At 44.0% G+C, this 24,794-nt stretch overlaps 1 protein-coding gene across 1 annotated transcript in view; it reads left to right on the forward strand.

Moving 5' to 3' along the window:
- NWD1 (NACHT and WD repeat domain containing 1) overlaps positions 1 to 24,794 on the forward strand; it is a gene marked incomplete at its 5' end in the record, with an annotated part of 63,695 nt that overhangs the window by 22,721 nt on the left and 16,180 nt on the right. Inside the window, 11 exon segments of the mRNA XM_079918691.1 lie at positions 16 to 219; positions 2,331 to 2,490; positions 4,404 to 4,521; positions 5,594 to 5,752; positions 10,558 to 10,643; positions 10,647 to 10,755; positions 13,512 to 13,576; positions 13,578 to 13,635; positions 21,073 to 21,149; positions 21,153 to 21,281; positions 23,936 to 24,208. Coding sequence (XP_079774817.1) covers positions 16 to 219; positions 2,331 to 2,490; positions 4,404 to 4,521; positions 5,594 to 5,752; positions 10,558 to 10,643; positions 10,647 to 10,755; positions 13,512 to 13,576; positions 13,578 to 13,635; positions 21,073 to 21,149; positions 21,153 to 21,281; positions 23,936 to 24,208 — 1,438 coding nt within the window.

A 24,794-nucleotide genomic window follows, 5' to 3' on the forward strand; every position in this document is an offset into this window, starting at 1 on the left:
CCTTTCTCCCTGCAGGCATGGGCTCTCGGAGGCAGAGATGAAGGATGTCCTGTCCTTGGATGACGAGGTCCTGCAGGCTGTGTACCAAGACTGGACCCCGCCCAGCAAAGAGCTGCTGCGTTTCCCACCCCTGCTGTGGGTGAAGCTTCGTCGAGATCTGGGTAACTGCTTGGCCAGGCGGCCCGTGGATGGCTTCATACTCCTGGCCATCGCCCACAGGTAGGTCGAGCGGGTTGGTGACACTGTCTAGGTGGGACGCCGAGAGCGAGGACTCACTGACCAGGCTCCTCCTTGTTCCAGATCCTTCTTCACTCCCCATTCCCAGGAAACCAAGTCCACATAGTGCAGCGTTTACCACCAGCTCTAACACAACGACCTGGTTTTTTATTTTTATCATCATCATCATTATTCTTCTTAATTTTGGCCAAGCCTTGCGGCTTGTGGGATCTTAGTTCCCTGACCAGGGATCAAACCAGGCCCTCGGCAGGGACAGCACAGAGTCCTAACCACTGGATTGCCAGGGAATTCCCACAACTAACTGCTTTTTTAAATTGAGAAGAAATTCACATAACATAACATTCATCATTTGAAAGTGAACAATTCAGTGACATTTAGCATAGTCTCATGTGCAACCATCACCTCTATCTACTTCCAGAACATTCCTACCACCCTAAAAGGAAACCCCGTCCCCATGAGCAGTCACTCCCCATCCCCCCTCCCCCAGCCCCTGGCAACCATGAATCTGCTTTCTGTCTCTATGGATTTGCCTGTTCTGGAAATTTCGTATGGATGGAATCACACACATTGTGGTCTTCTGTGTCTGGCTTATCTCACTCAGCATAATATTTTCATGGTTTATCCACGTTATAGCATGTGCCAGTGCTTCATTCTTTTATGGCTGAAAATATTCCCTTGTAGGGATGGACCACATTTTATTTATCCACTCATTCGTTGATGGACACATGGTTGTTTCTACCTTTGCGTGATTGTGACTAGTGCTGCTGTGAACATGCATGTACAATCTTTTGTTTGAAAATCTGTTTTTCCATTCTTTGGGGTATGTAACCAGGAGTGAAATTGCTGGGTCATACAGTAACTTACTTTATGTTTAACTTATTGAGGAATCCAAATGTTCCTTTTTTTATTATTATTGTTTTATTTTTTTGGTGGACATTTGGGTTTCCACCTTTAAAATATATATATATTTATTTATTTTTGGCTGCATTGGGTCTTCTTGCTGTGTGAGGGCTTTCTCTAGTTGTAGCGAGCGGGGGGGGCTACTCTTCATTGCGGTGCGTGGGCTTCTCATTGCCGTGGCTTCTGTTGTTGCGGAGCACAGGCTGTAGGCACATGGGCTTCAGTAGTTGTGGTGCACGGGCTCAGTAGTTGTGGCGCACGGGCTTAGTTGCTCCACGGCATGTGGGATCTTCCTGGACCGGGGCTCGAACCCGTGTCCCCTGCATTGGCAGGCAGATTCTTAACCATCGTGCCACCAGGGAAGTCCCTGTTCCTTTTTAAATTTTATTTTATTTTTTATTATCATTTTTTTTTTTGCGGTACACGGGCCTCTCACTGCTGTGGCCTCTCCTGTTGCAGAGCACACCAGACACGCAGGCTTAGCGGCCATGGCTCACGGGCCCAGCCGCTCCGCGGCATGTGGGATCCTCCCGGACCGGGGCACGAACCCGTGTCCCCTGCATCGGCAGGCGGACTCTCAACCACTACGCCACCAGGGAAGCCCCCTGTTCCTTTTATAAAACTGAAGTATAGTTAATTTACAATTTTGTGTTAGTTTCAAGTATACAGCAAAGTGATTCAGTTATATATATATACTGCCATATATATATATATAAAACAGTATATATATATATACTGTTTTATATATATATATATATATATATACACTGTTTTATATATACATATATATATATATATATATATATATATATATACACACTGCTGTGGCCTCTCCCATTGCGGAGCACAGGCTCCGGACGTGCAGGCTCAGTGGCCATGACTCATGGGCCCAGCCGCTCCGCGGCATGTGGGATCTTCCTGGACCGGGGAACGAACATGCATCCCCTGCACCGGCAGGCGGACTCCTAACCACTGCGCCACCAGGGAAGCCCCAAATGTTCCTTTTTAAAGTAAATTTCTTTAAGGAATAAAAGTAAGATGGGCCGACTGAGAGATAAAGAATAGGTAACAAATAGTGGTCAGCTAAGCCAGCCAGCATCTGGAAGGTGGTTTAGGGTAGACTGGCATTGGGGAACCGCCTCCTAGAAGGCCAGTGACCACCTCTGAGCTCGCCCAGTGTCCCCTCTCTGCAGACAGCTGGCCGAGGTGGTCCGAGAGCGCTTCCTGTCATGGCCCGAGAAAGCCAAGGGTCATGGAGTCTTGGCCGACTTATTCTCAGGGACCTGGAGCCAGGGAACCAAGAAACTCATCATGCTGCCACTTGTGGGGAAACCCCTGAACCTGGACCACAAGGTGAGGTGCCCAGGGCCCCCTGTTCCCCACTTGGAGCCTCCAAGCTGCTGCACCTGCAAGGCAGGGACCACATGCCTCCTTCTGTCCATCATTTCCACCCCAAACTCCCTCCTGACCACCTTCTCTTCTCTACCCATGGAGGGTTAGATGTCACCTCTGCCACTGAGCCTTATTTGGAGGGTGGCGAGCAGCAGATGAGGACTATGCACCCCCCCTGCCCAACTTTCCAGAGGATAAAACAAAATCACAACATTCAGAAGCATATCCCCAAAGTCATGGCATCCCAGAATTTTAATTCCCTACGCTTCGATTCCTCCTGAGACACACCAGTCTCCTCCCTGTTTGTGTGTGTGTGTGTGTGTGTGTGTGTGTGTGTGTGTGTGTGTGTATGTGTATGCGGGGAGGGGGGTGGGTTTTGACGTTTTCCTTTGTGAATTCCCTGGAACAGTCCAATTTCCAGTTATTGGTACCCCCAAAGCATTGCTCATTTTAAAAATAACACATTTTGTTTTCCACTTAGGACAGTAGTGTGTGTTTGTTGGAGAACACAGAGAGGATCAAACAGTAAAATAAAACTGTCCACAATTCCCCCTTTGGGGAAGATCTGCTCCTATACTCCCTCCCCCAGGTCACTCACTATTCACACATTTCTTTCCAGTCTTTCTTTTGTTCCAGGGAGCTCTAAGACTTGGGGTCCTTAGCTTGCAAGTCACTACCTCTTTTTTTTTTTTTTTTTTTGTCTCTCAAACATCCTCAAGGCTCAGCTCAAATGCCTCTTCCTTCAGGAAATCTTCCGTGATTTCCTTCCTTCTTGATTACTTGTTTTGTTTTGTTTTTTGGCTGTGCCTCGAGGCTTGTGGGATCTTCCCAGACCAGGGATCAAACCCATGTCCCCTGCAGTGGAAGCTCAGAGTCCTAACCACTGGACTGCCAGCGAAGTCCCTTGATTACTTGTCCTTTACTCCATGCTCTCTTCACTCTGAGGCAGAACTCAGACTTTTCAAAAGAAACTTTTAGTTTCAAAATCATTTTAGATTTCCAGACAAGTTGCCACGAGTATTCAGAGAGTTCCTGTGGACACTTCTTTTAAATTCCCCTGTTGTTAACATCTTGTGTAACTGTAGCACAGTGATTTCAACTAGGAAATACACTTTTAAGTAGTGGTTATAGTTTGATTTTTCTTTTTTCTTTGTCTCTCCTCCTGGACAGGGGAGGCCAGAGGCTGGGCCAGGTCTGATTCTTTCTCAATGCTTCCCTTTCTCCTCTCTGGTACCTCACAGATCCTCTCCTGTGGACCCAGAACCCCTGCAGGCTCAACCACATCCTCTCTTTGGGATGTGGTTTGACGCCCTTCCTGGTCTCCTAGCCTCAGGATCTCCTGCTCCAGTCCATCCTCCACGGTCAGTTGCTTCTGACCATCCAGTCTGATCATGCTTCTCCTCTAACACCTCCCATGGCTCCCCAGTGCCCTCTGTCTCCAGTCCAACCTCTTCAGTACCTTTGTGATCTACTCTCTACAACCTCCCTAGCCTCAGTCCCCGCCATGATCCCCCACTCTGTCTTATAATTCAGCCCTTCCCAAACTCTTGTCCTGCTCTCTCCCACCTCCCGGCCTTTGCACATGGCAGTCCCTCGCTATGAAATGCCAATGGTTCCGACACACTTCACCAGACAGACTTCTATTTATCCTGTGAGACCCAGTTGCAATGCCCCTTGGATCCTGAGCCCCAAGCCCCTCCTGTCCCAGCCCAGCCTGTGGGTGGAGGATGGTGTGGGCCATCTCTGTCTGGAATTGTGTCCCCACCCCCACGCCCTCCAGCATCACCTGGTGCCTTGCCTGGCCCATGTTTGTGGAGTGAATGAATGAGCTTGTGTCACAGTGGCCTGGCTGCCAGCCCCCTCCTCCTCTGCAGGTGGCCCCTCAGCCCCTGTGGTTCTCAGACACAGTCGCAAACCTGCGGAAGCTGAAGGAGTTACCCTACCACCTGATCCACTCAGGCCGCATCGAGGAGCTGAAGCAGGAGGTGCTGGGTAAGGACCAGACCCATCTCGGAGGGGGCTGAGCAGGTCCCCAACCCTCTGCGGTGCTCTCGCCTTCCAGAGCCTGACAAGGGGGAAGGGGGGAGGGGGAAGTTCAAAATCCTTGGCTCCTTTAAGGCACTGGTTCTCATCAGGGGAGGTTCTGCGCCACCATCCCCTGCCCCCCGCCAAGGGGACACTAGGTGATGTCTCGAGATATTTTGGTTGTCACGAATTGGGGAGGTATGCTGCTGGCATCTAGGGCTAGTTGATAGTACACAGGGCAAGAAACTGCCTTAGAATGAGAGAGACCCTGTCTATCTATCTGTCAATCTATCATCTACCATCTCTATCTCTATTTATCTACCATATATAGTTGTCTGTTTATCTATCTATCCTCTATCTATCTATCTATCTGTCAATCACCTACCTATCCACATCTATCTATAATCTAACATATCTATCATCTCCTCCTCTCTCTCTCTATAAATATATATAAATATAAAATCTCATCTGTCATATCTATCTCTCTCTACCATCTGTATCTATCATCTTTATATCCATCCATCTAAATGTATCCTAACTATCTATCTACTTACCTACCTATAATTTCTATCTCTCTATCTACCACCTATATCTATCATCTTTATATCTATCCATCCATCCATCTATCTATCAATCTTTTATCTCTATCTCTATTTATCTACCATCTATGTCTGCCTATCTATCGATCGATCATCTACCTGTCTATCTCTCCATCCATCCATCCATTCATTCATCCGTCATATTCATTCCTATGATTCTCAACCAGGGATGATTCTGCTTCCCAAGGGACACTTGTCAATGTTTATATTTTTGATTACTGTGACTGCAGAGGAGTTACTGGCATCTAGTGGATGGAGACCAGGGACACTGCTCTATACACCCTACATGACGGTCCCACCACAGAGTATGACCTGGCCCCAAATGTCAGCATGGCTGAGAATGAGAGCCCTTGGGAGAAATGGGGAGGTGAGAACCCACCTCCCAGGATGAGCTGGAAGGAGACGCATGCTCCCCACAGCACCGCGTCTTCTCCCCACAGGCAGCATGAACTGGATTTCCTGCCGGGGCATCTCGGGGGGCATTGAGGGTCTGTTGGATGACTTTGACCTGTGCGCCCTTCACGTGGACTGTCCTGAGGTCAGCCTGGTCCGGGAAGCCCCCCAGCTCTGCCGCCCGGCAGTGGAGCTCCGACGCATGGGTGAGTCGGGCTGAGCGGGCTGGGTCGGGGGGAGGGGTGGTCCACTTTGCACTGACTTCTAGAAACCCACTCTCCTCACCGAGCCGCCAGATGGATTTGCATCAGCTCATACGCCTTTCCTGTCTATAGCTGAGGGGTTTCTCCCAGCTCCAGCTTCTAGAACTTTGAGCTGAACCTGGGAGAGCTTAGGAGTGAAAACTACCAAGGCAGAGCCAATCCCCTCACCAGGACGGCCCAACATCTTAGTCTATTTTTTTTTAATTTTGATTTATTTTGATTTATTTTTTGGCTGTGCCGCGTGGCTTGTGGGATCTTAGCTGCCCGACCAGGGATCAAACCTGGGCCCTCAGCAGTAAGGGCGTGAAGTCCTTACCACTGGAATGCCAGGGAATTCCCCAGCATCTTACTCTGGAAAGGGCCACATAGGAGATATTTCAGGCAAAATCGAGGAAATTATGTTGACACTTAATATAACGAGAGATAAAACATGTTCCCACAGATTTTTTTATTGATGAAATTCAAAATAGAGTGATAATAATTGAGCATGACTTTTAAAAATATTTATTTGGTTGCACTGGGTCTTAGTTGCAGCACGCAGGCTCCTTAGTTGTGGCATGCATGCGGGATCTAGTTCCTTGACCAGGGATCAAACCTGGGCCCCCTTCATTGGGAGCGCAGAGTCTTAACCACTGCGCCACCAAGGAAGTCCTGAGCACAACATTTTTGTAAGTCAGCTCTACTCACGAGAAAGATGAGGGGAACTCTTGTTCAGGGGGATAACATTTTGCTCAGTTGGGGTTCAAAGTTGGTATTTCCTGTCATCCCACTAATTACAAACATCAATCCGAAAACATTAATGTATTTTACAAAAACCATTCTTAGCTCTCAGGACAAATCGTTCAGCTGGATTTGGTCCACACTCTGCCCTAGAACTTTAAGAATCTCTGAATCCTCAGTTGATACTCTGTCCAGGATGGTGTTTCGTTTGTTTGCGTTTTTTAAAATTGTGGCAAAATACACATAACATAAAATTAACCATTTTAATTGTACAGTTCTGTGGCATTAAGTACATTCACACTGTTGTGCAGCCATCACCACCATCCGTCTCCAGAACTTGCTCATCTTTTCAAACAGAAACTCTGTCCCCATTAAACACTCACTCCCCATCCCCTCCTCCCCCAGCCCCTGGCACCCACCCTTCTACTTCTGTCTCTATGAATTTGACCACTCCAGGCACCTCATATAAGTGGAATCATGCAGTATTTGTCCTTTTTGTGTCTGGCTTATTTCACTTAACATAATGTCCTCAAGGTTCACCCATGTTGTAGCATGTGTTAGAATATCTTTCCTTTTTAAGGTTGAATAACATTCCATTGTGTGGAAGAACCGCATTTTGCTCATCCATCCATCAATGGACACTTGGTTTGTCTTTACCTTTTGGCAATTGTGAATGATGCTGCTGTGAATATGGGTGTACAAATATCTTTTTGAGACCTTGCTTTATATTCTTCTGGATACATACCGAGGTGTAGAATTGCTCAATCATCTGATAATTCTGTGTTTAATTTTTGAGGAACTGCCAGGCCATTTTCCACAGTGGCTGGACCATTTCACATTCCCACCAACAGTGCATAAAATTTCTAGTTTCTCTGCATCTTCTCCAACACTTGTTACTTTCTGATTTAAAAAAAAAAAAAAAAAAAAAAAAGCCATCCTAATGAGTGTGAAGTGACCAGGATGGTTTTTTATCATACACTTCCAAGCTGGTTCTTTTTTTTTTTTTTCACCACACCACGTGGCTTGTGGTATCTTAGTTCCCCGACCAGGGATACCCGGGCCCCAGCAGTGAACCTTGGAGTCCTAACCACTGGACTGCCAGGGAATTCCCATCCCAGCTGGTTTTGATTTGAGGGCGTTTACAAGGGGTTTTATAAAGGTGCTTATTTCCTATATCCCTTCCGTGGCTTGCTCAGACCTGACAACTGTTGCTTGTCCAAGAAGCCTGTCTGGCCACCACTCACGCTGGACACCCCTGGCCACCACACCCCTGCATATTTCATCATTGCATGTTGTTTCCATCTATCTTAACTCTTAGTTATTATTTCTGCTGGCTTTCTTTTGCATCATCTGTCTGCCTCTGCTCCCTGCCAAATGTCCACCCCTACTACATGGACCAGTCCAAGAGTATGGATTTTGAGTCCCATCATGCTGATTCAAATCTGGGCTCTGCTACTTACTGGCAGTGTGACCTTGCAAGCCCCTAACTACCCCCACCCCTCCCCCATCCTCAATCCCGCCTTGCAGCCTTCAGTTTTCCCATCTGCAAAATGGGGATGTTGGTCGACCCTCCCACCTAGGGCTGCTGGGAAAGTTTTGCTAGTCAATTCATGCTGAGCCTGTCCCCATGGCGCCATCCGAGGATCCCGTTATGGCCATGTGACAGCACCAATGTTTTGACGTGAATGGCCTTGGAGAAGCCATTTCTGTCCTCTGCTTCCCTCATCAGCAAAATGTGGGATAGAACTAAAGTGTGTCTAGGATCCCACCCAAGTGGGAGATACTGGTGCTCATGATCAGTTACACCTTTCTCCTACATTCACGCTCGCCAGCAGTTTTAAACCTCGAAGGGAGTGATTTCCCGGGAAAACAGCCTTGGGCTTACATGCCCAGTTTAAGGGAAGATTTAAAAGCCCAAATCACAGTATGTTCTTTGCAGTGTTTCCTGAGTGACAACCTGTGGCTGCCCAGAACAAGGAGGAGGTGTAGGAATGAATGTTCCCACCAGATGGCGCGGCTGAGCAACCATGCGCTCTCACCACATTCCAGTACTGTACGGCCAGCTCCTGAAAGCCCTGTTGGTATTCCCTATTTCTCCCATTGCCTCAGGCTCCAGGATGACTTGGTGTGGTGCCATTTCTGTCCCTGTTTTTATTTTAAAAGACTGATATTTTGTTCATCATGGATGAGGGGGCGGGCGCATCAGTTTTGATTTTTTTAAATATTGCATTAAAATAGTACTTATCTTGGTGGTTGAGTTTGTTGGCACCACTTTAACTTTTGTACCCATGGTGAGTGGGGCACTTGCCCCTGATCCTGGCCCTGCCCCATCCCACCCACCAGCAAACCCAGGCACAGGGCATTGCCACCATTGCCCCAGGTTCCACAGTTAGGATGCTCCGACAACAGGGACAAAATGAACTGTCTACCTTCAATGTCCCTGGTCTTCACTTGGCATTGCAATCAAACGTTGGGGGTCAGATTCCTGCCTCTTACTGGCTGTGTGACCTTGAGTAAGTTGCTTAACTTCTTCATACCTCAATTTTCCCTGTTATACGCTTGGGCACTTGGGATAGTAATGATGATACCTCTGTGTGGTAGGCAGAAAAATCTGCCCCCCACCTCCCCACCCCCTGCCAAGATATAGTCACTTCTTAATCCCTGGAACCTATGACTATTACTTTATATGGCAAAAAAAAAAAATGTGATTAAGCTTCTTGGGATGGAGAGTTTATCCTGGATTATCTAGGTGGGCCCAAAATTCAATCACAAGTGTCCTAATAAGAAGGAAGCAGAGGGAGATTTGAAACAGAAAAAGGGAAAATGTAGAGATGCACAGATGAGAAGGCCATGTGAAAACAGAGGCAGAAACTGGGGTGATGCGCTTGTATACTGCTGGTGGGAATGTCAATTGCTGCAGCCACTGTGGAAAACAGCATGGAAGTTTCTCAAAAAAACTAAAAAATAGAACTACCACATGAGCCAGTAATTCCATTCCTGGGTAAAAAAAAACAAAACAAAACCACTAATTCGAAAAGACACACGTGCCCCAATGTTCCTAGCAGCATTATTTACAATTGCCAAAATATGGAAGCACCTAAATGTCCATCAACAGATGAATGGATAAAGAAGATGTGGTATATGTATACAATGGAATACTACTCAGCCATAAAAAAGAACTAAATTTTGCTATTTACAGCAACATGGATGGACTTGGAGGGCATTCGTCTAAATAAGTTAGAGAAATACAAATATTGTATGATATCAATTGTACGTGGAATCTAAAAAAATACAACATACTAGTGAATATAACAAAACAGAAGCAGACTCACAGATACAGAGTAAAAACTAGTAGTTACCAGTGGGGAGAGGGAATGGTAGAGGGGCAAAATAGGGGTGGGGGAATGGGAGGTACAAATTATTGGGTGTAAGATAGGCTTCAAGGATGTATTGTACAACATGGGAAATATAGTCAATATTTTGTAATAACTGTAAGTGGAGTGTAACCTTTTAAAATTGTATAAACAATTAAAAATTTAAAAAGAGATTACAGTGATGTGGTCACAAGCCAAGGAATGCCTGAAGCCCCCAGAAGCTGGAAGAGGCAAGGAAGCATCCTCCCCCAGAGCCTCTGGAGGGAGCACAGCCCTGTCGACACCTTGATTTCAGACTTCTGGCCTCCAGAACTGTGAGAGAAGGAAGTTCTGTTGTTTGAAGCCCCCCAGGTTGTCTTGTTATAGCAGCCACAGGACACTAACCCACTCAGTAACTATGAAGTGCTGGAGAAGTGATCATTATTTCTCTAACAGACACTTGTTGGGTGCCTGACACTCAGAACATAGCAATAAACAAGACAGGCATCCTCCCTGCTATCTGGAAACCCAAGGTCTAGGGTAGGAGAGGGGGAAACCACCTGGTGCACTTGAAGTAGGGGCAAGTGTGTGTGGAGCACAGAAAAGGAGGCAGGAGGGGGACTCCACCCAGGGAAGCAGCGCCCCTCCCCTTAACCAGCATCTCCTCTGTTGCAGAGAGAAGCAACCTGTGTACAGAACTCCTGGCCAGCCTCCATTTCTTCGCCACCTCACATCGGGCGCTGGTGGGACAGCTGTGCCAATAGGCGCAGAGCTGGTTCCGGATGTGCCCACAGCCTGTGCTGGTGCCCCTCGGAGGATTCCTCCAGCCCCCGGGAGGACCCCTCCAGGCAACTCTCACCGGCTGTCACAAAGGTGCGTCTCCCAAGCGTAGCCAAAATCCAGCCAGGCCCCTGCCTGCCTGGGGGCAGTGGACTGCGGGTGTTTTGGGCTGCTCTCTGGGTTTCCCCTCTGCCAGCTGGGAAGCCCCAAGGGTGCCATCAGGACCTGGTCCTGCGGTCTCATGCTGACTCGGCTCCCTCTGCCCCCCAGGGACTGTAGATTACTAGTGTAAATACTGCTAATGAGCCCAGAGCGAGGGCATGCCAACTGCCTCTGGGGTTTCATCTCTAAGAGTTCGGTGCCCGTCTTATAGATAGCTTCTGAGATTTACAGCCTAATGCTAGTAAGTCTGGAAACTAGGAACTGGTGCCTGACTGGAGCCTGAGAGGCTGGTGGAACTTGTAGGTTCTCCCTGGGACACCAGAATGTCAGAGGGACAAGAGGATTTAGTTCTCTCCATCCATTCTTCAACCATCCTTCCTTCCTTCCTTCCTTCCTTCCTTCCTTCCTTCCATCCAGCTGTCCATCTGTCTGTTCATCCCTCCACCCATCCCTCCATCCATTCATCCTTCCACCCTTCCTTCCATCTATCCATCTGTATGTCCTTCCATCCTTCCTCCCTCTTTTATTCCTTCCTTCCTTCCCATCCATCCATCCATTCATCCATTCACCCATCAGTTGTCCGTATTTCCAATAGTCACCCTTCCTTCCACCCTTCTATCCACACCACTTACCTTCCATTTCCCCCAGTTTGCCATCTTCTATCCCCTCGCTTTACCCCTTCACTCACTCAGCCAACTCAACCACCCATCTATCAAATAATTCATCCAGTTACCCATCTAACACCCACACATTCACTCACCCACTCATCTAACCAGCCACCTATCTGTCCACTTATCCACCAGTTCACCTCCATTCATCCATCCCTTTATCTGCCCACCCATAATCTCTCACGTTAATCACTGAATACAGTTAGCTTTGGTTCAAATGCCAGTTATTGTGACTCAGGCCATTTTTGTGCCACATAGCCTTGTAGGGAAAGCTACACTCCCAAGGCACAGAGCTTCCAAATCAGAAATTCTAAGAGATGCTAAGGACAATGCATGGAAGAACTGATTTAGGGACAGCTACTAGAATGCTGTGTTGAGAAGGATTCTGAGACTCAATCTGGTTTAATGGTATATTGGTTACAATACAAGTTCTGATGCTGTAACAAAGGCCAAAGTAGCAGTGGCTTAAATAAAACAGGAGTTACTTTCTCTCACACATAAGAAAAGGCATAAGAAAAGGTAATATGGTATCTCCAGGGGGTCAGGGACCCAAACTCTTTCAAATTTGTTGCTCTGCCATTTTCAATGTGAGGTTTCCATTTAATGGCCCAAAATAGCTGCTCCAGCTCTTACCATCACAATGGCATTCCAGCCAGTGGGAAGAGGGAAGAAGTAGATGGCAGGCCCCTTCCTTTCAAAGGCATGGCCTTGAAGCAGAGCTTACCACTTCTGCTCCTGTCGTGCTGGTGAGAACTTGGCCATCTTCGACTGCAAGGGAGCGTGGGAAAAATGGTCTTTGAGTAACCACGTACTCACCTAAAACCTGTGGGCTGTGGGTTTTATTACTGAAGGAAGCATGATAGAATGGCTATTGGGGGGGCCAAATCACAGAGAGTGCGGTGATTGACTAGTGATGTCTGCCACAGCGTAGGCAAAGGAAGTTACAGCTCAAAGTGAATTTTTTCTTTTTCTCATCTCAGTAGGGAAATGTGCCACTTGTACGAGCTCTAGTCATGTTGAAGTTGAGAAAGTTCCTACGCACTCTGGGCTTCAGTTTCTTCATTTTTAAAATGAGAAGTTTGAGTTCACATTTCCAAGGTCACACAGTGAGTGAGTGATCCTCCCCCACAAAAAGGGAAAAAAAGAAAGAAAAAAAAATCTCATCTCTTCATGCCCTGTCCCGATGAGGTAGAAACACAATTCTGGATTCTCAGACCTGGACTGGCTCTGATTTCAGCACCTCCCCCATCACCTTAAAAATGAGGAAACTGAGGCACAGAGCAGGAAAAGGACTTAATCAGGGCATTCAGAAAGTCTGGTCTCCTGATATTCGGGCTGTTTTCTCCAGTGTAACTTGGTCCCTGTCTGTCTTCAGCGATGATCCAATCAAGATCCACCCAGCAGAGAGCCTTGGGCTGTGTTTGCTCAAACTATTGGCAAATATATTTTTTCTTTGGGGCACCAGCCCTTCTTTTCCCACACAGATCGAGCTCAAAGAGAAGTCGAAAGCAGGGTTCTCATCCTCAGCCAATTTAATTCCACTCCTGAGTCTTCTCCAACTGTGCACTCAACCACGCATCACTGACATTTGCGGCTGGATCCTTCTCTGGAGTGGGGTCATCGTGTGCACTGCAGGATGCTGAGCAACGTCCTTGCCTCCACCCATCAGATGCCAGTAGCATCCTGGTCTCCAGTTGTAACAACCAAAAATGTCTCCAGACATTTCCCAGTGTGCCCTGGGGGGCTGAATCGCCGCTGGGTAGGAACCGCTGAACTAGAGACACTTATGACTGAGGAGTGGTTTAGTCCATTTTCCTACCTCAGATCAACATAAACATTTCAACCCAGAGTCTTCATCTGGCATCTGACAGCGCTGGCTTTGAAATCCTGGCTCTGCCACTTCTAGGTGTGTGACTCTGTCTGTGCCCCAGTTTCCTTATCTGTGAAGTGAGGGGCCCATTAGAGTACCTCATGGCTGAGCACTCAGACACATGAGCTCTTGTTTCTGTGTGGCTGCAGGCATCACTGCCATGGCATGGAGCCTGGAAGAGAAGCTGCTGGTGGTTGGCACCCAGGAGAGCAATGGTAGCTGTGTGGGATATGGAAGAACAGCAGGTGATCCACATCCTACCTGGACACACAGGTGAGGCTCAGGAAGTGGGGTTTATGATCAGCTTCCTCCTAGAGTCCCACAGCAATCAGTCAGTCCCCTGGGGCCCCTTCACTACCAATTCATTTCTCTGTATTAAAACCCTGACCTTTGTTCCTGCATCAGCTAGCTATAGCCACATAACAAAACACCCCAAACAGGAATATAAATTGGTGCAGCCACTGTGGAGAATAGTATGGAGGTTCCTCAAAAAACTAAAAATAAAGTTTCTATATGATCCAGCAGTCCTACTCCTGGGCATATATCTGGACAAAACTATAATTTGAAAAGATACATGCACCCCTATGTTCATAGCAGCAGTATTGAAAATAGCCAAGACTTGGAAACAACCTGCATGTTCATTGACAGATGAATGGACAAAGAAGATCTGATATATATATATATATATATATATATATATATATACACAATGGAATATTACTCAGCCATAAAAAAGAATGACATGATGCCATTTGCACCCATGTCATTTACATGGGTGGCCCTAGAGATGATCATACTAAGTGAAGTAAGGCAAAAAGAGAAAGGCAAATACCATATGATATCATTTATATGTGGAATATAAAATATGACACAGATGAACTTATCTACAAAACAGAAACAGACTCACAGACATAGAGAATAGACTTGTGGTTGCCAAGGGGAAGGGGGGCAGGGGAGGGTTGGATGGGGAGTTTGGCACCAGCAGATGCAAACTATTGTATATGGGATGGATAAACAACAAGGTCCTATTGTATAGCACAGGGAACTATATTCAATATCCTGTAATAAACCATAATGGAAAAGAATATGAAAAAGAAAAAACAAAACCCACCCCAAACAGAGTAGCTTCAAACAATAGTTGTTTATTTAGCTCACCTCTGTGACTGGGCAATTCAGGCTGGGCTCAGCCAGGCAGCTCTTCTGGTCTCAGCCAGGCTTGCTCATGCATATGTAGTCAGTTATGGGGCATCTGGGAGCTGGCTGGTTCAGGACGTTCTTAGCTGAGACACTCAACTCTGTTCCACCTGATCTCTCATCCTCCAGCAGGTGAGCCTGGGCAGAGGCAGGGTTTCAAGAGGGCAAGCAGAAGTGTATAAGGTCTCTGAAGGCCTGGAACTGGCCTTGGAACTGGCACCCCTTCACATTCCATTGGCCCAAGGAAGTCCCAAGAACAATCCAGAATCAATGGGTAGGGAAATTTGCTTCATCTCTTGATGGGAGGAGCAAAGTCACACTGCACAAGGTATAGATCTTGGACGGTAAAGGATTGTGGTCATTTATGCAATTTGTCTACCACAGTCTCTCAGAGCCTAAGTAACGTTTTCATTTCTACAAAACCATCACAGCTATGGTTGATTCATTCCAACAATTATTGAGTGCTTACTGTGTACCAGGCCCTGATCTGAGGCTGAAGAGAGACAGATCGGGGCCGAAACTCGGGTAAGGGGAGTGAGGCACACCCCTTGGGTGTAAAATTTAGGAGCATCCCAAAGTTAAAAAAAAACTTGGTCATCATGATAATATTTCAATGCAATGTGTTTATTTTTTATTTATTTATTTTGTTTTGGCCGTGCCACACAGCATGCAGGATCTTAGTTCCCCGACCAGGGATCAAATCCATGCCCCCTGCAGCGGAAGCATGGAGTCTTAACCACTGGACCGCGGGGGAATTCCTGAATGCATTTATTTATTTATTTATTTATTTATTTATTTATTTATTTATTGGCTGCATTGGGTCTTAGTTGCAGCACGCGGGACCTTTCTTTTCGGCACACGGGCTCTTCCTTGCAGTGCATGGGCTTGTCTCTAGTTGTAGCGCACAGGCTCCAGAGCATGTGGGCTCATTAGTTGTGGCGCGCGAGCTTTAGTTGCCCCGCCGCATGTGGGATCTTAGTTCCCTGACCAGGGATCAAACAGGCATCCCCTGCATTGCAGGACGGATTCTTAACCACTGCGGAAAGTCCTGCAAATGTAATTTTTAAAAAAGTTTTTAAAAATCAAAAAATTAATGCAGAACAATCCACGATGAATAAACATCAACCTGTCTTAAAGACAGGATGAGTAATAGTGCTGTGTCAATCCACACTGGAGAGAGAGGCAAAAGGAAAACTCAACAATTTGGTACCTCCTTAAACTTTGCACCCGAGGTAAGTGCCTTACTTGCCTCACCCTGATCCCGGCCCTGAGTCAGATCCGTGTATTTGAGAAGGCAAGCCGGACAAAAATGTAGTTACAAATTGCAATAAATGTAATGAGGAAAACACGGTGTCATGAGCTACAATAACCAAAGTGACTGACTTAGGGCAGTTAGGGAAAGGATTTCTCTGAGCAGGGACACTCAACCAAGATACAAAGGCTATGAATAAGTGTGCAAAGGGCAGGAAGGTAGAGCATCCCAGGTGTGGGAAACAACCAGTGCAAAGACCCTGAGAAGATGAGGTTGGAACATGGATAGAGTAGGAAGGAAGCTGTAAGGCTGGAGCTTAGGGTATTGTATCAAATGAAAGGAGCCACTCACAAAAGACTACATTGTATGTGATTCTTTTATATGAAATGTCTGCAACAGGTAAATCTGGAGAGACAGAAAGCAGTTTAGTGGTTGTCAGGGGCTGGTGGAAGGGGGATGGAGAGAGACTGCTAACGGGGACGGGGTTTCCTTTTTGGGTGACAAAAATGTTCTGGAATCTGATAGAGGTGACGTTTGCACAACATCGTGAATGTACTAGTATCACTGATTATACAATTTAAGATGGTTTAAATGATAAGGGGAGAAAAGGGAGGGAGTGACAGTTTTTGAGGTTATGAAAATACTCTAAACCTAGCCTGTGGTGATGGTTGCACAACTCTGGGAACGTTCATTTCCCAGAACGGTGAATTATACTGTTGTACATGAATAGGTGAATTTTATGCTTGTGAATTATATCTCAATAAAGATGTTAAAATATTACATGATTGCAATCTCAGTATGTACATGGTTTTATCGTTCTTTTCTCAACATTTTGCCATAAACATTCTTTTGTCTTCATGGAATCTTTTTAAAAACAACTTTATTGAGGTATAATTTACATACCATACAATACACGTGTTTTAAACATATAGTCAATGATTTTGTAGTAAATGTATCAAATTGTGCCACCATTACCGTAATCCTGCTGTAGCGCTTTCCATCACCCCAAGGAGATCCCTCCTGCCCCCTTTGCAGTCCATCCCTCCTCCCACCCCCAGCCCCATGGTAACCACCAATATGCTTTCTGAGTCTACAGGTTTGTATTTTCTGGACCTTTCATATAAATGAAATTGTATAGCATGTGGTCTTTGGCATGGGACTTCTTTCACTCCACGTAACATTGTCTGAGTTCATCTGTATTGTTACATGTATGGTTAGTTTTTCCTTTGCATTGCTGAGCCGTATTCCACTGCATGGAACGAACAGAGGTTTTAATCCATTCATCACTCGAAGGACATTTACACTGTTCCCAGTTTGGGGCTGTTATGAATAATGCTGCTGTGATTCACTGAATCTTCATCTTTATAATGCTAACTGCACCAAAAATATTTCATTTCTCTCGATAGATCGTGTTCCAGAATTTATTAAACTATTTAAAAAGTTTTTGGGGCTATTTAGGCTATTTGTAGTTATCTGCTATTTGGATAACACTGGGATGAATCTGGGATTTGTTTGTTTGTTTGTTTTTAATTAATTAATTTATGTATATTTATTTTTGGCTGTGTTGGGTCTTTGTTTCTGTGCGAGGTCTTTCTCCAGTTGCGGTGAGCGGGGGCCACTCTTCATCACGATGCGCGGGCCTCTCACCGTCGCGGCCTCTCCCGTTGCGGAGCACAGACTCCAGACGCGCAGGCTCAGTAGTTGCGGCTCACGGGCTTAGTTGCTCCGCAGCATGTGGGATCTTCCCAGACCAGGGCTCGAACCCATGTCCCCTGCATTGGCAGGTAGATTCTTAACCACTGCGCCACCAGGGAAGCCCGAATCTGTTTTTACTCTTGCCAATATTTTTCCGTTCTGTTGAATATTTCTAGTGAGTGGTATTCTTGAATTGAAAGGTATGAACATTCTTAGGGGTTTTGAGAAGTGTTATCTTATTGCTTTCCAAACAGATTGTAACAGATTAAAACACTCTCCAACCCCAAAGCTCCCAGCATTACATGTTTTCATTTTACTCTTTTTGTCTGAGGGGTTGGAGCGGGGTGGATACTGACAGAGTATCTGTCAAATAAGATTCCCTCTATTTTATCATCATCAGGATAGCTATTTTCCTAGAGGTCTATTCAATCTCTGTATCTGTGTGTGAGAGCCATCTCTTCAAGACTTGAGCCCATTTACCAACGGTGACCTTGATTCATTTTTTAAAGTCCTCAAACTCTTATTATTTGTAATCAGAAAAACTCAATAATCTATTTGCCGAAAAAAATGAAAATATTATAGACCTACATAATAGGGGAAGTGAAAGTTTCCGATCCTGTGACAGCAATACTGGAGGTGGTTGGTACTGGCTTGTGAGAGCTGTCTGAAATTTTCAAGAATTTGGTGAGGTGATTGTCAAACACAACAATTCTTTTTTTAAAATTTATTTTTGTATTGAAGTATAGTATATTTACAATGTTGTGTTAATTTCTGCTGTACAGCAAAGTAACTCAGTTATACACATATATACATTCTTTTTTTTTTTTTTTTTTTTTTTGCGGTACACGGGCCTCCCACTGTTGTGGACTCTCCCGTTGTGGAGCACAGGCTCCGGACACGCAGGCTCAGCGGCCATGGCTCACGGGACCAGCCGCTCCGCGGCATGTGGGATCCTCCCGGACCAGGGCATGAACCCGTGTCCCCTGCATCGGCAGGCGGACTCTCAACCACTGCGCCACCAGGGAAGCCCTATATACGTTCTTTTTTGTATTCTTTTCCATCATGGTTTATCCCAGTATATTGAATATAGTTCCCTGTGCTATACAGTAAGACCTTGTTGTTTATCCATTCTGTGTGTAAGTTTGCATCTACTAACCCCAAACTCCCAGTCCATCCCTCCCCCACTTCCCTCTCCCCCTTGGCAACCACAAGTCTGTTCTCTATGTCCAAACACAGTCATTCTTAAACATTAAATTATAGAAACATACAATTAAATAGATTATATTAAAACAAGGTAATAAATACCCAAAGCTCATCACTTTCTAAATATTTTACCACACTCTACTCTTATGTCTCTTCTTGGCTGTTATATCCATGTGATGGAAATGATGTGTTACTGACCATCTCTTTACAACTGCATATATATATATATATATATACATATATATATATATATATATCTCCAATAACCAGGTTGCACAAGCTTATATGACTATATATAACCATGGTCTTTTTTTTTTTAGTTAACATCACGTATTTTGCCTCTTTCCATATCATGTATACATCTCTAATTCACTTTAGCAGTGATATAGTATCCTATGTATAGGGATATATTATAAAGCATTGCTATTTATAGAAATTTTGGTTGAAAAATACCGCAATTGCAAGAAATAAAAGTCACCCCTAATACTGCTGACTTATGAATTCTAAAGTAAAATTCCCTTCCTTTACTCTCCCCTCACCCTTCAGTGTCCCCCTGGAAGTGATCAGTGCACACAGTCTGTTATATGCCATTAGCAATTCTTCTCTAGGCTTATGCAGACATAGCTCTGTCCTTTGAGCTTTCGTCAAAAGTTACATCATGCTGTTTTATATACTGGGTTGCAACTTGCTTTTGTTGCAGTAGGTTGTAACAATGTTTTGTGGTGATTGAGAGCCTGGGCTCCAAGCTGAGATCCTAGCTCCATTACTTATTAACCATGTGGCTTTGGATAAGTTACTGTACTCAGCTGTGGCTCAGTTTCCCCATCTATACAATGGGATAACAATAGTACCTCACGAGCTGTCATGAGATTAAAAGAGTTTAATGCATGTTAACCACTTACAACTATGTTTCGCACACAGAAAGCACTAAGTATTGGCTGTTGTAATAATAATTATTATTAGGTGTATGTATATATCCATTTTATTATTTTTAATGCCTGCCTAATATTCTTTACATGGATGTACCATATTACTTAACCAACTCCCTTTTCATTGACAGGCTGTTTTCAGTTTTCTTTTCTTTTTTTTTTTTTTGCGGTACGCACAGGCTCGGGATGCGCAGGCTTAGCGGCCATGGCTCACGGGCCCAGCCACTCTGCGGCATGTGGGATCTTCCCGGACCGGGGCACGAACCCGCGTCCTCTGCATCGGCAGGCGGACGCTCAACCACTGCTCCACCAGGGAAGCCCTCAGTTTTCTTTTTACACAGACAGCGTTGCATTTAAAGTCCTTCTCCATCTTCACACACTTATGCTATTATTTCTGTAAGACACATTCCTGGAAGTGGGATTTCTGAGTCAAGTTGTATGCACATTGTTCCTTTTCCCCTCTTTTTCTTAGCTTTTTATTCTAAAAATAACTGTAGACTCAGAGAAAGTTGCTGAAATAGTACAGAGAATTCCTGTGTACCTTTTATCTACCTTTCCAGGCTAGCAATGTCTTACATAACTATAGTATATTATCAAAACCAAGATATTGCACATTTTAACTTTTAATAAATGTCACCAAATTACCCTTCTGCAAATTTATATCAACTTATACTCCCATCAGCATGGTATGAGATTAACTGATTTCTTGTACCTTTGCCAGCAAACTCCAGCAATTAATTCATAGTTTTTGCCAATACTATGGATAATAATGATATTGGTATTTCATGTTGCATTTTGTGACTACTAGTGAGATTGAACATCATTCTCAAATGTTTATTGTCCACTTGTACTACTTCTGTAAATCTCTTGTTATATGATTTGTCCAATTTGTAAGTTGTTTGCGTTTTTGTTGCTTATTTGTAAGAACTCTTTGTTTATTAAAGAGGGTCTCCATTTATCTGTTATATACTGCAAATATTTCCTCCTAATGTGTCATATGCCTTTCAAATTTATCCTCCTGAAATTTTACACTTTTATGTAATCCACTTTGTCAATTTTTCCCCTTTATGTCTTCCAAATTTTGTTCTCCTTAGAAAACTATCTCTCCAGGAGTATGAAATCTTCTCTTATAATTTTATTTTGGTTTACTTTTTGTTTATTAATTTTAAATACTTCCTGGATGATGATAACCTTTTATACATTTCAATGATCTCTATTTAATACAGATTCAACATTTGGGCAATTGATTTAATCCCAACCAGTTGTTACACTCAGTTTAGCTTTGCCACATTCCATTATTTGTAATTTGGATATGTTCTAATCTATCCATCTTTCCTTTGGGAAACCAGGGAATTTCTAAGCCAGGAGAGGTTATGGTAGTTGGAAGGTCAAAATGTTCCCAGCTAATATACTATCCTCCACCCTGGCCTGCTGCAGGAGGGGTGAGGTGTGTGAAAGTGTTTGCCAAAGGATCGTTTGCCATCTCTACCTCGAAGGATCACACGCTGTGCTTGTGAAACTTACTCTCTAACCAGGAGAAATTCACCATTTGGGATGGAGGCTCAGAAGGTCCCACTGAACCTCAGATCTTGAGCCTTCATGTGGATGAAGCAAAGAAGGTTGTGCATTCAGCATCTAGCTCAAAGGTAACAAACACTTGCCCCGTTTGCAAAGTAAAGCTGAGACCAGAGCAGTCAAAGATGGCATATGGTGTTTATATAAGGAGGGGCTCCCTGATATGGGACAGGGGGACTGTAAACAGAGGTACACAACTACTTGAGAGGGTGCCATAAAGGGCTTCAAAACTTATAGTTGGATTAGATGATCTTGATAGATCTTTCTGATCCTAAGGGTTAAGACCTTTCACCATTTTTAATGCAGTCATTTTTTTTAGTGCTATAAATTTCCCTCTGAGTACTGCTTTACCTACATCCCATGAACTTTGATATGTTATATTATCATTTACATTCAGTTCAAAATATTTTAGCATTTCCCTTTTGATTTCTTCTTTGATATATGGGCTATTTAGCAGTGTGGTATTCATTTCCAAATATTTGAGAGGTTCCCAGATAGTGTTCTCTTATTTTTTTCCTAATATAATTCCATTTGCATTATGTGAATCCTTTCAAATTTATTGAAATGCTCTTTCTTGGTAAATGTTCCACATGCATCTGAAAACAATGTTTTCTGCTGTGTTATTCCATTATGTCAATCATAACTCTATAATCTGATCATTTTATGAATAGAAACACACAACAGGATAATGGGTTAAAGCTTAGCAATTAAAGGCCAAATCTGTATCTAAGTCCCAGTTGACTTCTTTGCAAGCTGAGTAATCTTGATTGTATCACCTCACCTCTCTGTCTCAATTCTTCCTCTACCTCATGAGATAATGAATGTAAAACACCCTTCATAGTGTTGGGTACATTGTAAGCAACAAATAATTAATAGCTATTAATTATTCTATTTTGTTAGTAATTGATGGTTGTTAATGTAAGTAATATTGGTAGCTTACAAACTATGCTGTCCAAAGTGGAGAACCACCAGCTAGATGTGGTTATTGAGCACTTGAAATGTGGCTATTCCAAGTTGAGATGTGCTGTAAGTATAAAACACACAGTGGATTTCAAAGACTCAGTATCATAAAAAAGTAAAATATTTCAATAATAATTTTATATCGATTACATGTTGAAATGATAACATTTGGATATACTGGGTTAAATAAAGTATATCATTGAAATTGATATCACTTGTTTCTTTTTACCCTTTTTAAGGTGGCTAATAAAAAATATAAAGTCATGTGTGGCTTGCATTATATTTTTATTGGACAATGTAGGCTTCAATATTACAGAAGTGTGGGTTGATTTCAAGACTGATTATAGAAATCAGCTTTGTTATCAGCAAAAGTTTGGAAAATACAGTAAAGAAATAATATATAATAAATAATTGCAAACATTACCATTATTAACATTTACATGATTTTGCTTTACATGGTGCATGTGTGTGTGTGCACATGTGCATGTGTGTATGAAACAAAATGGGGATAAAACCATATACACAGTTTTTTAAAGTAAATTTATTTATTTATTTATTTTTGGCTGCATTGGGTCTTCATTGCTGCGTGAGGGCTTTCTCTAGCAGTGGAGAGTGGGGGCTATTCTTCGTTGCAGTGTGCAGGCTTCTCACTGCGGTGGTTTCTCTTACTGTGGAGCACAGGCTCTAGGTGTGGGCTCAGTAGTTGTGGCGTGTGTGCTCTAGAGCTCAGGCTTAGTAGCTGTGGCACATGGGCTTAGTTGCTCTGAGGCATGTGGGATCTTCCCAGACCAGGGATCGCACCCATGTCCCCTGCATTGGCAGGTGGATTCTTAAACACTGTGCCACCAGGGAAGTCCCTAAGCAGTTTTATAAAGCTATTTTTGCCCATAACTTTAAACGTTCTTCAAAAACAGCATGATTAGTGATTTCATAAGATTCTGTTGCATGGCTCTGCTGTAGTTTATTTAACTAATCCCTCATTACTGAACATGTAGGTTGTTTCCATTTCTTTGCACTTTCAAATAGCTGAGGTAACTTTCCTTGTACATATATCTTTGTGTGTATCTCTCCTTATTTCTTTAGTGTAAATCCCACAAATAGAATTAATGGGAAATGTTTACTATTTAAATGATTACTGCTGATAAAAAGGTACTTTTGGGGGTAAGGTTAAAAATGAAACCTCTTTAATTATTAATCAGCAATTACTTGGAATGAACATATAGGCACATGGCATAGCTGACTGTTCTTCTATTTTTAAAACTTTTTATTTTAGAACAATTTTAGATTTATGGAAAAGCTATAAAGATAGTAGAGAGAGTTCCCTTATGGCCTTGTTCCAGCTTTCTCCAAAGTCAACATCTTATATAACCAGTGTACATTTGTCAAAACTAAGACATTAATATTGACAATTACTATCAACTCAGTTCCAGAATTTATTTGGATTTTATCCATTTTTTCATGAATGTCCTTTTGCCATTCCAAGATCCAATCCAGGATCCCTCCCCCTTCCCCACTCCTTTTTTTAAAACTGACAGAGTGTCGACGATAAAATGCATGAACTATAAAAAAATAGGTCTTAATATAGCCAATATTTTGTAATAACTGTAAATGGAAAGGAACTTTACAAAATTGTACAAAGATTAAAAAAGTTTTTAATTGCAATGACAAAAAAAAAAAAGAAGAGGTCTTGCATTCAACTCTGGAAAACTTGCAGACTAGCCATGTCTCCCTCTGACATGGCTCTTTCTTTTCATCATTCCTTTAGATCAATGCTTGGAATCTGGAAACTGAAGAGCTGATTTTCCATATCCTGGCGGATGCCTCTGACCCCTGGGTGTGCACGGCAGTGCTGGCTTCCAGGGCCACGTTGCTGACGGTGTCGCAGGGTGACGTGGTCAGTCTGTGGAGTTCAGCCACAGGAACACTGCAAAGGAAGCAACATTTGTCCAGCATCAAAGAAGAAACAATAACCTGTGGGGTCTCAGTCCAGAAACAAAGAAAGATGGTGACCGGGTCCAGCAAGGGCTCCATCTCTTTGGTAAGCAACTTGACTGAATAGGATGTCAACATTAATTCAGCTCCAAAATGCTCAGATGGCCTAGAAGTTGCGAGAAACCATCTCACCTTTGATCTTTTAATAAATGACACTGGGCTTCTTCATTCTAGGGATCTGCAATTCAGCGCAGTCCAGGAAACATCTCTTGGTGTCTCCTGGGGGCTGGCCAGTGTGGGCGATTGTTGGTGCTCAATCCTGCTGGGGATGATCTGGGAGGAAGTATAGAATGTGCATCAGAACTGTCCCTGCTGAGGGGTCAGGAGCTGGGGTTCTATCCACCAGCTCCATCAGTGGTTAGGTGAGGGCTGCTCCCAGGAACATTAACACAGAGGCCAAGTGTGTGGAAGGATAGGGTCAGAAAAAACAGCCCAGTGCAGAGTTGCAGGTGTGTGGTGAGCAGCCTTCAGGAATGGAGGAGTATGCTGAGGAGATATGGATGGGGCACCAAGAGTGAGTTATATAGAAGTTGTAAGTGGAGGAACAAGGGCAGCTTGCCAGGCATTGGAGGGGCTGTAGAAGTATAAGAGTCCAGCCACATCCTCAAGGAACTCAATCTAGGGAGGGCGCC

The sequence above is a fragment of the Stenella coeruleoalba genome, assembly GCF_951394435.1.
Source record: "Stenella coeruleoalba genome assembly, chromosome: 3".
NCBI classification, from domain to species: Eukaryota; Metazoa; Chordata; class Mammalia; order Artiodactyla; family Delphinidae; genus Stenella; species Stenella coeruleoalba.